General features: G+C 40.4%; 1 protein-coding gene across 1 annotated transcript; it reads left to right on the top strand.

The window, feature by feature from the left end:
* Positions 1–550: 550 nt before the first annotated feature.
* Positions 551–7105, top strand: DAPL1 (death associated protein like 1). Its single transcript, XM_005429107.3, has 4 exons — positions 551–642; positions 3101–3188; positions 5290–5353; positions 6836–7105. The coding sequence occupies exons 2-4, from the start codon at positions 3115–3117 to the stop codon at positions 6953–6955; spliced, it is 258 nt and encodes an 85-aa protein (XP_005429164.1). The 5' UTR covers positions 551–642; positions 3101–3114; the 3' UTR covers positions 6956–7105.
* Positions 7106–18257: the final 11152 nt, after the last annotated feature.

An 18257-nucleotide genomic window follows, 5' to 3' on the forward strand; every position in this document is an offset into this window, starting at 1 on the left:
CCTCACGGAGATAGATCTCTCTGTGAGGAAGCCTTCGAGCCTGCTGTTCCAGCCGCTGCTCTGCCTGTGTGGCGGCTCTAAGGATGTAGTACTGCGATTTTAAGGACGTAGTGGCGAGTGTAGTAGCGCCTGTGTTTGTTAGGGGAGCGTGTAAATGCATACAATGTGAGCAGCTCCTGGGCCATCCCAGGAGCTGTGCGGAGCTGTCTCTCAAACACACAGAGTGAGCTGTGTCCCTGTGTGCCTGTGTTCTGGGGCACACGCAGAGATGCTGCAGGCTCAGCCTTTGGAGCTGGGAGATAGTCACTGCAAGGACAGTCACTGCAGGCTCAGCCTTTGATACTTGAGGAACTCTCACTACAAGGCTTTAAACTAGTTGGGACTTCCCCTCGGTTTATTAGGAGCAGTTAGTGCCTGAGGAGCACATACTTCTCTGTCTCCCTGTACCCCATAGAACGGTTTTATTTTCTTGGAAATATTTTTGTTTGGAGGTTTTTTAGCATACTTTTATATGAATTTGAGATGTAAATAAATTTTTCATCTTGTCTCTAGTCCATTCCTGGACTTTTGTGTGTGTGACAGGGACCGTTGAGCTGTACCTGAAAGAGGCTTTAAACTGCTGCAGTCAGTGACCTGGAGCAGGTACTGGTCTTTCTGAACTTGCATGATAGTATTCTGCAACTTGTAGACTTGCAAGTCTCCAAGTAAGTCTTGGTGAAACTTGTGTGTGACTGCAGTGGGGACCAGCTTGGCCGAGGGGTGGAGGTAGCAGAGTAAGTGGTTTATTCTGGTCAGTATTCAGCCGAGCTTTGTTTTCACTTGGGTTTGTTTTTATGTTGTTTTGTTGCTGTTGTTGTTGGTTTGTTTTGGTTTGTTTTTTGGTTTTTTGGGTTAGTTCAAAGAGGGGAGCATAAAAAGGAGTGTACCTCCTTACTTTCTTGTTTTATTTTAAAAATGCATGGTCTTTTAAAAATTGAAATTAATAAAGATTTTGTCACTTAACTGTTGGATTACATGGCTAACAGGTCACTTATAAAAATCACAAAATTGAACTCTGTATTAAAAGTTTGCCATACCTCTCTATTGCTTTGGAAAACAAACTACAAAACAGCTTTGTGGTGCATCCCAGATGCATCTATGTTTAACTCTTCCCCCTCCATGGATGTGTGTGAACAGGTGGGACAGCTGTTCCTAGGGGCTAGTTTCAAGTCAGTGCAGGGATGGAAAGGAACACAGGTTATGTTTAATCACTATAGATAACATTGTTTTGTGGGCCTAGTGGTAATAGACACAATTCCAGACTGTCCATGTTTCAGTATCTCTTCCCATGTTGGGTATTTCTCTCCTCCTTGTCTAGCTCCCCTTGTGCTTTGTGTAAAGCCTCATAGTGTTAAAATGTCTGCTTCTGTCTGGATCTCCTCGCCCTGCTAAATTAAAACTAAAAACAATGCTTGTATCTAGAAATTGCCAATCCTACATGTGAGGGAAGGTCCCAAACCAAAAGCTGCAGGTTTAGGTTCAGTTACCCTTTTTTTTTACCTAATTCCAAAATTTTAGTGGTTTTCCTGTTTGTGGTTTGACTGGTTCCTAAAAAGACAAGAGCCTGTCAATGTGTGGGAGAACACTTGGGATAACCTGTGTTGTGTTCTGGATGAGTTTATATAAAGAGAAATTATGTTGAGATCTCTGAGATCTTGAAAGATGCCAGGGCTTTTTTTGTGTGTGTGGTCTGGTTTGTTGTTGATATTTGGTTTGTGGTTGTTTTGACAAATGCTTTGTCATTTTAGTTTGAAGATGCCTCAAAAACAAGGAAGAGTTTCACACCTTGTGAGCTGAGGGTATTTAGAGTCTCAGTTCTCTTTGCTGGTAGATACTTGGAAACAAATGGTTGAAACTTCCATTTCAGGTACTTTTAATTTTGCAGTTAGGCTGCCAAAAGGACTATGCTCAGTTTAGGTCTCCAGTGTATTTGCAGCTGTAAGATGCCTGGGCAAAGAATTTGCTGCTTATGCAGCAGTATAATTAACTGTATGTATGTTACTTTAGGAAGAGAAGAAAAGCCAAGCCTAGCTATAGCATAACTCTGATCTTATAAAGCTGCCTTGGACATGACTGAGGGAGAATTTTTGTTTCTAAAATTAAACCTGCAACCAGGAAATACATGGTCAGGAGTCAGATTTGCTAGAAAATGGGCATTTGTTACAGATGGATACAAATGCATTTCTCATGCTAGCTAGTTGAGTAATTCTAGAAACCTTTTCCTATTCTCTCCCTCCCTCAAATTAAAACTCTGGCCTTGATTGTTCACGATCAGAATAGGAGTCTTGCTGAGAGGTGAAGCAACCTGCTAAATAGGATGAGAAAAGAACACTAAGGTTGTTCTTTCTTACTTACAGTTTTAAAATGCTCTCCTGAAGAGGGAGAAAGTGTTTCTTTCAAGAGAATGTTTTAGATAACTTTGTGTTCTTTGTTCAGAATTCAATTTTCAAATATGCCTCAGAACTTAACTTCTTGTTGTTAGGTCGCCTGTAGCTTAATTAGTACTAATTGGTTTTGTGATTGGCAGATATGTTAATAAAATATAATTAAACATGTTGGAACACAAGCACAAGATGAGTTTACATCTGGTTCTTATCTGCATTATTAAATTTATTCTGGGATATCCTGAACTGATCATGAAGCCCTTATTGCTGTTAGTCACATTGTTCAAAAACCTGAAAGTGTTCAGATGGTGTTTGGTTTTCTTTTTTGTTTTTAAAATACAAATGGGAGATGTAATAGTTTCTGGGGAAGAATGCGTATTAACATAGTAAGGTGTTGAGGTTTAATATAGTTAGTGGTGCCTGAAACCACTCTTGATTTCCTGATTTATGGTATCTGGAAGTTGATGTGAGTCTGCTGTGACACAGAATTTTGAAGCCTTTGCTGCATCTCTTTGACTACTCCTGTGTGTGTGTGTACAAGTAAAGCATGGAGCTAAATACTGAAAGATGATTTCTGGTTAATGGTTATCCTGGGTAAAAGTATTCTCTTCTTGTGTATGTAATGTGGTATGTAGTTCTGTAGGTATTTTTACTTACATTTCACTTTCTTCTTGCAGTTAAAGCTGGAGGTATGAGAGTGTCTAAAAAGCAAGAAAATGGACCTGTTGAGAAAAATGCTAAACTTCCAGGAAAAGAAAAGTCAAGGTATTACAATGCAGGGCCTGTTCACCCCTGCCCTGTAGTTCAAGTTCATAGGTAATGATCCTTGAAAACAAAGAAAACTCTTATTCTACAAGAGTTTAATTCTTAAATTATCTTATGCAATTTGTAGATAAAATAATACTGATATTGACATAAGTATTGACTTAAAAAACCTCAAAACCCAACAACTTCAAAACCCAAGAATAGTGCCTTGCAATGAAAGGCAAAGGCTGAATCTCATCTCTGTTGTCATGTTTTATGGAACAGAAACTAAAACAATGTATTACATACCTGTGCCTAATAAAGGAATAGTCAAACAGTTTCCAGTGAAATAGGAATGAACTTTAGGCTGTCCACATTCTGAAGGAATTAAATTCACATCAACTCCCCCGAGGAAGAGTCTGATCTCCTGTATAGGCTATACCCCCTATTTCAATCTAAAATCTAATTTGGCTTTTGCTGTTTGCTACTTTATGTGGTTAACCAAGCTGTTTTGCCCTAAAAATGAAGGCATAGTTCTATTTTGAATAAAATAACAGCCACCAGTTGTTGTGGTCATTAAAACAAGTATTTTCTTGCAGCTTTTTCAAAGACTGAACATTTTTCCTAAATACCTGCACTTTTCTTAAATGTCACTTAACAAAAAGTTAAGTTATCCAATATAAATATGACAGTAAAATTTGAATGAATTGTGATGTTCCTGTAATTTTTAATTTTTTTGTTGTTTTCTTCTGGGATTAGAAGCTTTTCATTTTCATTTGTTGCCAATTGTCTGGGTGTAATTTTGCAGCTGTCTTCTCCATAGTCATAGTTACCTAATGGTATAAACAGATCTTAAATAACATATTTGTTAGTGTAGCAAACTGTCAATTGCTAAATTGAAATGTCAGTAGGAAATGTCTTGCCTAATCCACAGAATCATTAACTTAAGCAATATCTGCTTTTTCAAGAGTCACATTTATGGTATTTGGGGTTTAGAATTATTTTTCCCTACTCCATTTTAAGCTACAGATGTGTCAGTAGATATAATGGTCACATTAGAAGAAGGTGCCATCTGAAGTTCTTCCTGTTGCTGAAGTAAATAGTTTCATATCCACAGATTTTTTTGTGGAATATTGGTAACATGGTGTTATTCATTGGAATATGGAGAAGTTAATAGGGTAATCTTGTGAAAAAAAAGTTCTTGTTTGACAAATAGTTGCTGTGAAAGGAAACACTCTCCAAAAGCAGAGGGTAAATTTTTTTCATGGGTCTAGATTGGAATCAAGAAAATGTTTTGTAGATTAGGATATAACTGCTCAGCTTCTGAGAAGTTATTTCACAGTGTACAAAAAAAATTCTTTTTGAGATATTCAGGGATATTTCATATACAGTTTCTTGTATATCTGAATAAAAATAGGAGCCTGTCATAGATTTTCTGCTGTTCCATTCTGAAACAGCATGCGTTTTTTGATATTGTTAAAGGTAAAAGTTAAGTTAAATTAGGGTATAGTTCAATTATATTGTATTAATTATGTTATATTAGTTGTATTATGTTAAAGGGGGGGGGCTTATTAGAATGTGCTAGGAGAAGGGTCCAGGATTTGGCTGAACAGTGGTCTGGTGGGGCAAGGTGAGGTCAAAGAGGGATTGGATGGAAGACCTGACCAATCATTCGAAGCCCTGCAGAAACGATTGGCCCAGAATGAATGGCATTAAAGACCAATGAGAAGCCTGGAAATGGACCAATCATCATGTGGCTCCAAAATAGACCAATCCTGGACTCAAAGGGAGCTATAAATGGGGGAAGTTCGGTTGGGTTGGGGTTCTTGTTTTGGGTACTGGTTTGGTTTTGGGTCTCTGTGTGGGTGCCTGGGCTTATCCTGGGTACTCTGTTCTTTGTAGCTATTTTAATAAATGAGAACCTCATTCTCTGGAGAAAGTTTGCCCTCGTTCATATTCATAACAATATGACATAGTTTTTAACATGATGAAAAGATTTAGCTCCAAATCCTAAATTTATATTGCAAAATGTTTTGTATTAAGTCTGGAAAATGAAAGTGACATATGCTTGTATGTTTTTGTGAGATGGAAATGCTAAATATTTTTTTCTTCTGCTTTACAGTGCTATTGTCAGTTTTGCAAAACCTCAGAACATGGGTGTCTTGGTAGCAGAAGCACTGAACAAAGTAAGTCTGAAAGAAAAGTCAGGTGAAATTTCCTCCTAAACTGGTGTCTGGCAGTTGCAGGTGTTTCATCTGGCACTAAATGTTCTTGGGATAACCTATTTCTGTAGTGGTGGTGTGGCTGAGCTGCTAGATGGCTAAAAAGTACCTGGGCTTCTCTCCTTACTGTGTTTCCACTCCTAGTTACTGCAACATGCCCTGGGTAGTTGTGCTCACCTGTGCAGAGAAGCACAGCCAGGCAGCGAGGTGTGTCCTGCTTGTAAAGTGGCATAGTGCACTGCCTTTAGTGAAATATGGGGAAGAATTACCAGTGGCATCTAAGTGTCTGGCCAAGCTGGGATTACAGTGCAGAGCCAAACCTTGTCTTCAGTGCTTTATCCCACCACGGAAATCACTTTGACTTCTATAAGGGTCCAGCAGAAATACAGAGCTGCTTGAGGGAGGTGGGTGGCATGACTGGCAGGTGCAGGGGACACCAGGGTGGTGATCCAGTGTCCTGCTCTGGGAATGATCCCCAAGACAACAGCCACAGCATGTCCTACTGCTGCCCCATATCTTGCTGTTTCATCTGAGGCCTGAAATAACTCAGTCAAGCACCTTTTGACTTCTCCCTTAGGAATACTATGGGATCCTGTAAAATTTTGTATCCCACAGCTGCTAATGGACCCTTCTGTTTATCACATACTTAAAGCTCCTGTCCTGTGTCTTATTAGGCTGTTGGTGCAGACTTACACCTGCCCTTTGGAAGAGCTGATTTCACAAGCAGCTCTTTGGTTTGCATAGTAATCTAAAGATCTGACAGCTATCATCTCTTTGTTACACACTTGCAATCTTCAGACTCTGAAGCATACAAGAGTTCCTCATCCCTAGAGCTCAGTAAAACATCAGTTGCATAATTTCAACACAAGCCTTTTATCAACAGTTGTATTTATAGATTTAGCCTGTAAATCTTGAATTTTTGTTTAGACTGTTTAATGAAGAACAGATACAGCTCATCCTCCTTCTCTTGCACCTGTCCTCATCCCCTCTGTTCTGGCCTACCATTTCCTTCTCCTCCTGGTTTCCACAGTCTTGCATATGAAACTTCCTCGCTACTTTAGAATGTGATAGTTAGTTACTGTAATAATTATGATTTTGAACCTGGGAAAATAAGAATTGGATTCAACTTACTGTTAACTCTGGCATACTGATTATTTGCTGTGTTTTCTTTATCTTGGAAGCTCATTCTATGAGCTACTAAACAAGGGAAGAAAAAAAAAACCAAAAATTCTCTAAAGGTAGTCAGACTAATATCCCTTTGAAAACAGAAATTATAACTAAATATACCAAGTTACCGTGAGTTCTGTGTATTGATCACTTGAACTTTTTGTGGGTTTAGGTTTTACTGCTCCTTTTAAACTACTTTAATAGGATAAAATTTAGAAAGAGAATAGCTGAAAATCTGTATTCTATCACAACTTTTTTCTCCCCCCTTTAATGTTACAGATGAGCCACAAAATCCATGCAGCAACATTACAAGTGGCTCACCAAAAGCCACAACCTACCTTGGAGAAGTTCATACTGCCTAAAAGAATTTACATTATTCAACAGCCACGGAAATGTTAAGATAATCATTAAAACACTTATGTTTACTTAAAAGTGAGTTTCTATTCTATATAGCACTTAGCACACTGTGATGAAGTGCTCAAAAGCTGTGTGCCTTGTATCTTGCTGTGTTTCTGTTACTGACAATAAAATATGAGAAGAGTTACTAAATGTACTCAGGATTTATTACAATATCATGGCTTCTGTCTAACCTGGTGTTACTGAATGCCAAAAAGTCTAAGTTTCACTTACTGTGTGAGTTTTGAGTGAAGGAATGGAAACTGTCAGCCCTATTGTTTTGGGTTTTTTTTTTAGTTTAATGGTAGCAAAGCTGATGTGAACTTGATTCTAAGAAAGCATGACTGAAAGACATGGGGCTTCTTTCAATTGAGCCTGAGGTTTTCCATGCTGAATGCAGGCCTGAGGCTTACTGCATGATAAGTAATTCACAAAGTCCTGTGAAGGATTTCTGTGCAATGAAACAAGTATTTTTTGTTTGCATTTCTTTCTGTAAGAAACCTAGCTCCTCTGCAGAGATCCAGCAACCAGGAAGAACTGAGTGGAAACAGTCTGTTTGAACCTGTTTGGGTCTGGGGTGGATAAATGAAAGAATTACCTGACTGGAGCTGAACCCTTGGCATAGGAGGGCAGGCAGCAGGGAGGAGCCATGGTGCAGAGAATGCTATGACTGGAGTTTGGACTTGGTAGAATGGTGTATGAGACTTAGCACTGCCTGGCAGTAGTACGATCATGAAGGGTCAAGCTTAAAAATGGGGAGAACAAGTGTAAATCCCAGTCCAGGCAATGTCCTTGAGCCATGACCTGCTTGCAGTGACAGCAGGGACAATAGGGCCAGGGGATAATACTGTCCTGCTGTTGGGAGCTGGTTGTGGAGCTGCACTGACTCAGAATTTTACTATTGTTTTTTAAGGTAGTGATTGCAGAAGAATATTGTCCCGAAACCGATTCTTTGACCCTTTTGGTGTGCAAGAAATTGATCCCCGCAGAGAGTGGAGGTTTTTGATCTGTTTACAGTTGTGTGCAGAAAGGGGTGCTGGGTGGTGAATTGTCAGAGCTAGCAAGGCAGGCACACCTATAGGTTACAGTCTCAGGCCAAGCAGATCTTACTTCACTCCATGGTTAAATTGCTGTTAGCTTCTCTCTGTTTCAGTCTCAAGGTGTAGTGCCCAAGAAGTCGTGGTATATGCTCAGTGAGCAGTGGGCTCTTGGTGGGCAGAGGGGGCTGAGCTAGAGATGTGGCTTTTACTCTTATAAGTATAATCTAAATGAGGAAAGTTCATGGCAAGGGCAAGTTCTCACAATAGAAGGAGTCAGACCTGGGGGTTTGTTGGCCCATCATACAAGGTCCTGAATAAAAAGGGTGTGATCTTTTTGTTCCATCCCCTTCAAGGACGTAGGACATCAATTTTCTGCTTTCTACATTCCTGCAGCTGTTGCTCCCATTGCGTAATTGCTTTGTTCTCTGTCTTATTACTTGGAACTTTGTTCCTGTTATTCATCAGTTCCCCACTTCTGTACTTATGATGCTTCTTATACATATCGTAAGTCTCACTTTGGGACTGTCACGTATTTTCCTGAAAAGAATCATGGGGCTGACAGGTAAATCAATTGCTTCATGATTTCCCAAATGCAAATACATAGTGCTACAACTAAGAGAAAGCATAATAGGGTTAGTATTAGGAGAACAAGGTAAGACATCTCATTTAAACTCCCTGCAGTGATGGTTAGTGACCATCTGAAAAGTGTCCTACCACCCCTGTGGTAGGACACTTTTCACTTGTTCCAACCTTTGTGTGCTTTCCACATCACGATGGACAGTAATCAAAGTATTTTATCTATTCTTCTGGACTTGTTTCAGCAGTTGTTGCAGATCATCCTGCTATAATAATTTTCTTACTCAAGTGAGATTCATCCCAACAGGGGTGGGCAGCAGATCTTGAATCAGCATGTAACTATACTGCAATAGCTGATAATTATGTGACAGGAACTGAATGATTGAAATCCCACCCATTGATTTTGGTGAAATTGGGAACACAAACATTAGAGTAATTATCTGTATCTACAGTAAGGTTATCTACAAATATGAAGCCACAAATTGTTCTCATATAAGCACATAGTTTTCCAGTATATTAAAGTACACGTTCACGAGCTTCATCAGGATGGATTTCAAAATGACAAACACTATTCTGAATCCAGACGAATGTCAGGGCTTTGGTGTTAGTGCACAATCCCCATTCCCATATAGTGCATGTGCTAACAGTGATGGTTTGCCATTCCCCATGGGCACATGGGGAATTCTCTGGGGTAGGGTTTGGTTATGATTCAGGCCTAGTGCCGTGACTGAGTGATGGACACCGAGGCTCCTATATGGATTAGTACCAGGACTGTGCTATTGATGGTATTATAACTGACTAAATGCCTCCAAGGCTGGAATTCCTTTGCAAATTCAGTCATTATTCCAAATTACTTTTTGAAGTTCAGTGGGTGGAGGTGCCTTCTTCACCTTCTCTTAAAATTGCTGCTGCTGCTGTTGATTGTATCCATAACTGAGCTCAGACGTAGCTAAGAGAAAAAGAACCTTCACCTTGGTTTGCACCAAGTGCCTCTGGGATCAACTATGAACTCGCTCATTGATTCTTTCCCACTGAGGCAATGTGTCAGATAAGAGCCATTGATTAGTTTCTAATGCTGGTAGAGAAGACGACAGAGGGTGTCGCAATTTGCTTAGATCACTTGTGGTTGTGCTCAGGTTATTTATAAGTACTTCAGCATCTGTACAATTTAAAACTCCCTGTGGTTCCAGTCACAATTCTTCTTATTCCTTGTGGCGTTTTGCCCATGTAGCCAAGCTGTCTTGCATGGGAAGCACTTAAGGATGGTGACCACATTGGTTTAAGTGTAGAAATATTAATCTGCATTACTAGTTCTATTTGTTTAAGAAACCAAGGTGGATTAAACAACATTTGTTGCTGATCTGCATTTTTGATCACATGGTCTAATTTCAAAAATTTGTGGGGATTGAATTTTCTCATCCTCTTTGACTGGGGCAGATGTAATTGTTTTGGTTTCAGTCATATCTACCTTGAGTTTAAATGTTAGTCCCACATTATGGAGGTCCCAAAGTCATATAACAAAAACAGGTTTAACCAGGGTAATATTATACCAACAATCCCACCTTTTGGTGGCACAAAATTTTGAGCCTTTTGCGCTTGATTCTGTTGAAACATTGAAATCTGAGTGGCTTTCCCATGTGTAGATCCATCCATCATTTTGCAGCATATCTGAATTTTTTCTTGTGTTGTTTCTTTCAAGAGAGGAACCCAACTATACCTATCCTAATCTTACCCATGTTCTAAATATGCTTCAGCTCCATGCATAACTAGAGTAGTGAAATTGTATACTAAAATTGTATACTTCATGCTTAATATGAAAGGTGATACTCAAAAAATGGTCATACTGTCAATGAGGATTCTTTTTAAAATGCGCTTTCCACATGACTGCAGTGGAAAGCTATTGCAAATATATGAGATACTCCCTGTAAAATCAAGGGATCCTGGGAAGGTTACCCAGAGTTAGTGTTGCTATTTAACACTAATGTCTGCATCTTTCCATCCATCCATCAAATGTAAATACCCTTGTGTTGATTAAAGATTAAATTATGATCACAGGAGGTGGTGATTAGTAGCATATGCAATAAATATTTTGGTTACACCTTGAATAAATAGAAAAAATTAAAATACTGCTTCTCCTTTGAAGACAACTGTTTTTTATCTCTGGTTCCATAACTGACTGATAGCCACTTGTGAAATACTATCAGTGTTATCCTGGACAACAGCAGCAATATACTTTATGGGCATTGAAGTTGTAGGTATGGGATTTGGAAACCAGTCTGCTTTTCTGTTGTTTACAGCACACTTCTATTCCCCAGGCTGGCTCTGTGGCAGTGAATACTGATATGAATGTCAGCGAACAAACAGGACTTGAGTCAAAGCTGTCCGTGTGTCAAATGACTATCCATGCTCTCAAAGCCAAAATCAGCACAGTGCACTCTAATGTATTGATGGCCAATACATGCTCCCTATACAAAGAATATTTGTAAAATCTTTAGAATTCTAATCTTTACATTTTTTGTTTCTGAAGAAAATCAATAACTAGGGAAAAGTTGTAGGGGTCTGATTCTTTAAACACTTTGTATGAAGCTTTGTATGAGTGTTACTTAACTGTTTAAGGCAGTACGTTCAGGGAGGAGGGATGTGCTTGGTGTAGAAGGGAACTGTGGTAAATCCCTTCTGTGGCACAAATCAGGCAGTATTGCTAAGGATGGAACGGTTCTGTCAAAAAGCCCCAGGCACTGCTCTGTACAGTGCACACTTGGCAAGTGCAGTCCCACAGAGATGAACTAAGTATATTCAGTAACTCCAGTTTCTGGCAAGACCATGTCTGTGGGCAAGCAGGAGTTCTGCAGCATGGGCTCAGCCCATGTGTCTGAGCTGCATCAGCCCACCCAACCCAACAAATCTAGGTGTGCCCTGCAGCAGTACCAGGGCTCCCCTGTGTGTGGAACACTGCTGCAGGGTGCTGAGGGAGTGCCCAATGGCCTGCCAGAGAGCAGGCTGGAATGGAAAGGATCTTCCACGTGCTGCCTGGGTAAAACTTTCACGTGTTAAAACAGGTCCAGACAAGAACCTAGGAGGTCTAGTTTTGATAAACTTTGTTTTGTGGGTTTGCCAAATGTAGAGCAGGTGCAATCTCCTCTTCTGCTAGAAGATGAATCTTGCAGATCAGGAAATCTTGGCAAGTGTTCTGTTCCATGTCCTGCTCAGTCAGGTGGTGTCCAGTTTGTGTTTGCACCATCATTGATGATACTGTGATGAGGCTGTTGTGCCTTCTGTTGCAGGGAGTTTGTTTTATTTAGTTCAAGCTGTAATACTTAGCTTTCTTTATTTAAATATGAATTGCCACCAAATTCAGCACATAAAGAACAATTGCAGTAGGTTTGCTAGAAAAATCAAACCTCTGCAGGAAGACTGTTTTCAGGCTTTTCATGGACTATTTCAAACAATGTAGGCATTCAGTGAGAGCGACGTGATTTCAGGAAAGTATTTCTGCTCCTGATCTTTGTTTCACCATATTGGAGGACACAATGTTGGTTAATATGCAGTTATTAGCTGTAGCCCTCAAAACACCTTACAGAGATGGGAAGCCAAGGGACAATGAAAGCTGTGAAAAGAGATTTCAGTACATGTTGGTTGGTTCAATGTCTTTGTCAGCTTGGTAGTGTCACATGTGCTGGCTGATGGCCTGAGACACACATGATCTGTTGGACTTCTCTGCAGGGAGGAGTTTCCTCTGGGGCAAGGAAGAGACTCTACCCTTAAGCACTTGGTGCTCCCAGGTTGGGTGGTGCTGGGCAGAGCTGCTTGGGAATTCAGGACTGTGCAGCTTGTCACTGGTCTAGCAGGAGCTACAGGATATGCTGTTCAGTGCACAGACCAAGGCCTTAATTAAGATGAAGGGATTCCTGAATTTTGTGTGAAATGGCAGTAGATGAAATGGTAAAGAAATTACACATGGCAAGACTGGGAAGTTGCAATAAAACAGAGCTACAGCACAAGACTTAATTTTAATAAACAAATACTAGCTGTTGTTTAGAGCCTTTGTGCGTTCCAGGATGTACTTGTTCAGCCTGTTCCTCTCTAAGTGGTATGCATAAATCTGCAAATAATTTCAAGCACAGTAACCTCTGCCTGCCATATCAGCCCCAAAAGTCCTGGTAAGTGGTGCATACATAAGTCAGATAATTTCCTGAGTTCACCTTTAATTCCAGGATAGAAGACTTTATTTCTACAATGTAAAAAAAAAAACCAACCCAAATTCAGTGGTCTAATCAGTCTCATCTGCCATACTCATATTGTTCCTGTTGGGTGCATTTCCCACAGCATGTTCCCAGGAAGGCACCTCTTGGTTTGCAAAATCTTGCTCTTGTTGAATACCCTTGTTTTCACATGTTGTCATTCCTCCTCTTCCCTCCTTGCACCTTCTCGTTGCCCTTTCCTCTTCAGCCGGCACAGGACAGCCGGCTGGTCAGATGGCTGGAGGAATGTGTACTTTTATAGTATGTTTATGGTTCTTGTCATACACGGCCACAGATTCTACTTGTGGCCATTATGCCACTCTTGTTCAATTTTAATGAAAAACTTCTAGATTCTATTATTAGCAGAAATTTCGGTCTGATACTGCATTTATAACATTTGGGCTACCAATGTTTAATTCATTCCAGAATTGAAGAGAAGGACTACTACAGCTCTGAAGTCTGAGTATTTTGGGGAGATAGAATGTAAGAAAATAAAGATAGTGCAGAAGGTAATCTCACCACTGAGGAGTTGCAGCTGCACTAATTACCAAAGATTAGGAACAAGCCCGCCCTTAATAGGCCACAACTGTGTCCAATAAGGATGAGTGCTATAAAAGAGTGGGTTTACTGGTTGAGAAGAGAGCTGGAGTTTGTTGGCTGTGCTGTGAAGAAGGAGTCAGTGCTGTGAGGAGCTGCCAGCACGAAATCACCAAAAAGGTATGGAACTTTTGCAATAAGATGATGATAGAGTATTGTTGAGTGTCCAGCTAACAGGGACTCTCCAACTCTCTAGCTGTTCATTAAAGCAATTTTATAGAGGTTTATAACTCATATCAAGAGAAGCTTATGCAGTTTCAAAGGTTATTAATTATTAGATGTGTAGTGGATTTGCCACAAGAGGTTGCTGTATGCCTACAAGCTTGTTCCAGCTCTGCCAGCTGAGCTGCCCTCAGAAATACTGCTGTTTTCTGCTAAGGAGGTATTTTAATCTGCTGGAAAAGTTTCGAAGAAAAAGAATAGATAAGTTTATAAAAACCTCATTTAGTATTTCATGGGGGATGTGACTACCTAGAAGCTGTGAAGATACAAAGGGTATCTATGGTACCGTAATTCCATGGTAACAAAAGGTGGTATCAGACTCCCCACCCTTCCTCCAGTCTCTGAGTTCCCAGCTGGAGTCAGGTACAGGTGAGGCAGCACAAGGAACAGGAAAGCGTTCAGACTGTATTTGTATTGAGTACATTCAGTATGATTTTCTCAGTTTGTAGATGCTTACGTAGTACGTTTCTGAATGTGGTCACTTCATAACAAATTCATTGCTCCATGAAACAGGTAACATTAGAAAGCTGGATATAGCATCCCAGTTATGTATTGAGAGATGAAGTTTCCGAACCCCTCTCTAGACACAGTGTATTTCTTTTATATTTGGGCCTGACTTCTGGAGAGCAATTCAGAAGTTGTGGTTATGTAAAGGAATTATTAAGACTTTTCTTAAGTTATTATAAAAATATTTTATATAATAGGTATCATTTTAGTTGCAAAATATGCAATTACCATATACTGAAATAGAACAGTCACTATAATGAAGATTGATATTAAAATTTAAATGCAACTCTCTACTTTCATTGATCGTAATTTTATTAAATTCTTTCTAGTTTAAATTTTTTCTATTCAGTGTGTTTTTTCAAAGTTAAAGAGAGTTGGAGCAAACTGAGCTACCTTTAAGCTGCATAAGCCTGAAATATTTGTTTTTTATATGTTACAATCAAGAAATATTAAATAATGAAAAGTATGGTTATCTATTAAAAATAGCTGAAATTTAAAACTTTTAATTTGGTTTGTGTTGTGGATCTCAGCCTTAAAAAGTAAAACAAGTCAAAAACCACAAATGTAGACTGATTTTGCTGAAGCTGTTCAGAGGTGCCAGTCAAAGGTGACGGGTGTGTTGCTTATCTCTGGTGTGTGTGCATTTGAACACTTCTCCAGTAAAGTCTGTTGAGGTTTCTATTGACAGTACTTGTAAATATGTCACAAGGAGCTCTACAATTATGTCAAAAGTTCTAGCTGCTGGTTCTAAAATTAGTTTTGATGCCTTGAATTGTAATGAATAAAAAAGACAATAAAGGCAGCGATGGGGAGATGGCAGAATTTCCAAACACTTTGCAGAGCTAGGCTGTAAGGAATTTAGGAATTTGGCTGGCAGAAGTGGCTACACTGCATGCTTCTCCTGGTTGAAGTGCATATACTGTTCTAAAAAGCTTACAGCTCACAAATGGGACTTTTTTTCCCCTTGTCTCATGCTCTGCCGGTGAGGAAGTTCGCAAAGGAAACCGGGAGGGAGCAGAGCTGGGACAGGTAACCAAATCTGACCAAAGGGATATTCCATACCATAGAATTTCATTCCTAGTCTATGAACTGGGGGAGATACCCAGGAGGGCCTATCTAAATTTGGGAAGCCGGGGGGGTCTGGCATTATTCAGCCAATGATGAGCAATTCCATTGTGTATCACTTGTTTTTTCCCTTTTTATTATTTACCATTATTACTGTATTTTACTTTATTTTCAAACTGTTATTATCTCAACATGCAAGTTTTACTTTGATTCTCCTCCACATTCCACTGGGGTGGGGGTGAAGAAAGTGGGTTGAGGGAGCAGCTGCATGGTGTTTCATCTCCAGATGGGTTTAAAATCATGACAATCTACTACCTTAAAATCAGTAAATTAAGGATTTAATACCAAATTACTATGTTGCATGAGAATGAATCTGCTGGGATAAAAGCATCTACATTGAATGGAAACCTCTGAAATTTATGAATTACGTTCCTTGAAAGCACCTTCCAAAACCAAGAATTGGAATAGTAGGTTAAGATGAGAAGCATGAACTAACATGAACAACACTGAAGCTGAGATGAAAAAGGGGAAAAGTCTGATTTTGAATTTCTCTAGCTCCCAGCATATACGTTAATACAATGAACAATGCTGCCGTTCTATTTCAGTGTGATCTGATTCCTGTTTTCATAAAATAAAAAAACTACTAGAAGCTTGTGTGATAAGTGTGAGATTGAGGAGAGCCATAACCTTTGTGAGAAGAAAGAAAAGCTGAAGAATTTCAGTGGCTAGGAATGGATAAATCATCTGAACAAATGAGTGGAAGGAGCAGAAGGCAGAACAGTTAAAGTAGAACAGCTGTGAGCTAAATACTTCCCAGAAGGAAGCTACTGATGAGAGCAAAAATCTTTACGTTCCTGATATCAAAAGCATTTGCTCTACTGAGACAAATTGGGAAGCACTATAATCCATTGTGAGCTTTCCTGTGAAGCAGGACCTAAATCCAATTGAGTGTAAGTACTATTTCAAAACTTTTGGGTTCATACCTAGAGGAAGAGAGTGCTAGCACCAGACCTGCTGAGGAACAGATCCAACAACAGTGGAGTCATAGCTCAGTTTCTTGTCTCAGATTTCAGACACAAAGACAAAATCATAAAATGCTGCCCAAACTTTTGATATTTCCTCTTGGATGGAAAATTCCTTTATTTCCAGATATAGGCCTCATCACACTGGCAAAATGTAGGGAAGAGCATGTGATTTAGAGGATTCTCCACTGGAGAAAAGACACTGTATGCTTGCTGCTGGCTGAGGTGCATACAGCATTCTCCCCTTGTTTTGGAACCAATCTTCAGCTACCAAGTTGCTGAAGTGACAGTGAAAGAAGAGTAATGTCACTTATTGCTGTTGCTCTTGTCACCCTGAGGACTTTGTCTCCAGTTCCTCTGCTCTTCTGACACCAAACAAGGCAGTTATGGCCAATGTTCTGCAGAGAATGTGCTGCTTGTGTATCGGCCTGTCACTTCTTTCTGAACACATCCATGGATTGTCTTTGTGCTCCTTACAGACACATTGCAAGACATCTTGTGAAATGCTTGCATAGTGTAGAAAATGTTCTAGAATATTCTGGCACTGTAATTTTGCAGTTAAATTCAGATTTGCTTTGTCGTGATGAATTACATATGAAAATCAATTAGAGTTTGCACAGAAAACAGCAAATCCTTATTTATTAATTTATAAATGTATTTTGGATTGTCCCTACATTTTTCTTTCTGGTGCGAGGAGGATTCATTTTTGTATTTAATTATATGAAATTGTAGAGGTTGTGTGTAGCAAAGCTAAGCACTTTGGCCTCTATGCAGGGAATAGCTGCAATATTGGACACTTGGGGTGGAAGAAGCAAGCAGCTTCAGGTTGGGAGAGAAAAACATGTCAGCTGAATGTTTCTGCTGACATTTTTGATTGATGTGCTCATAACAATGGCATGCAGATCACCACTGCGAAACCTATGTTATATTAACATAGTTAATACCACCAGGCACTTCAGTGCTAACACCATTGATGTAAGACAGTTATATCTCTACGTGTGACATTCCCAGCCAGAGATGATGCTCTTTGGTGGCTACTTTGGTACAGCTTATTGGGGTTACCATGGGTGCCCCACAGTAAAATTACCAGTACCTTGGGTTTTTTCTCATAAGCTACCATCTGAAATGTCTTTTTGAGGAGCTAAATATTTTAACACTCTTGCTGCCCGGCATCATCTTCAGCCTGCAGATCAGTTTTGTGGAGTTCTTCTGCAGTCTCTCATTCTTCAGTATCTTGGAAAATATGGATGGATAGATTGGGAATGCTGTCAGCGGTAATACCACCTCTACACGTGCTTGCGATCCCTCATTTGTACAGGTAAAGAACACACTGGCTTCTTTTGGAGCAGCAGAACTGATGTCGTGGTTTTGCCGTGGCAGCCCCTACCCTTTCGAAGGTGCTGCTTTCCAGGACGCAGTTTGTCTTTTTCTGTGTTGTGGGCAGGGCCACACTCCTTGTTCCTCCTACACCTGGCATTTCAAATCTGGCTGTCAGAAATGCCTTGTGTGGTCCAGTTCAGAAAGTAACTTGGAACAGTCTGAGATCCTAACAGAATCCCAGGATGGGTCAGTTTGAAAGCGACCACAGTGGCTCATCTGGTTCAACCTCCCTGATCAATCAGGGTCATCCCGGAGCACATGGCACAGGATTGTGTCCAGACGGTTCTTGAATACAAGCACCTGTGGAGGGAGACTCCACAACCTCTCTGTGCAATCTGTTCCAGACCTGCCGTTATTATTTATATTCTTTATATTCCACTCGTCTTTTGCCGTGTGCAGCCTTTATAAGCTCCGATGCGATTACTTTCGCGTTCCTGACGGAAGGCTGCTTTGGTGGAAGTGGATGGCCTCCGGTGCGGGGCTCGGGGCAGGAGCCCCCAGCCCTGAGCTGTGCCAGTGGGTTCCCAGGAGCAGAGCTCAGCCGGGCGGAGCGCACGGATGGTGGGGCGCTCCGAGGAGCACACGGTCCGCGGGCCCGGGCACGGCTCTGCGCGGTCGGTGTTGGCGGAGCAGCACCGCGGCTCGCGGAAGGGCG

Source organism: Geospiza fortis, unplaced genomic scaffold (genome assembly GCF_000277835.1).
Source record: "Geospiza fortis unplaced genomic scaffold, GeoFor_1.0 scaffold193, whole genome shotgun sequence".
Classification (NCBI taxonomy): Eukaryota; Metazoa; Chordata; class Aves; order Passeriformes; family Thraupidae; genus Geospiza; species Geospiza fortis.

Excerpts from the sequence above, each read along its gene's own strand:
- DAPL1 (XM_005429107.3), top strand. The coding sequence starts at position 3,115 with ATGAGAGTGTCTAAAAAGCAAGAAAATGGACCTGTTGAGAAAAATGCT. Across the intron at positions 3,189-5,289 it reads CCAGGAAAAGAAAAGTCAAG|TGCTATTGTCAGTTTTGCAA; the intron begins GTATTACAATGC and ends TCTGCTTTACAG. Across the intron at positions 5,354-6,835 it reads TAGCAGAAGCACTGAACAAA|ATGAGCCACAAAATCCATGC; the intron begins GTAAGTCTGAAA and ends TTAATGTTACAG.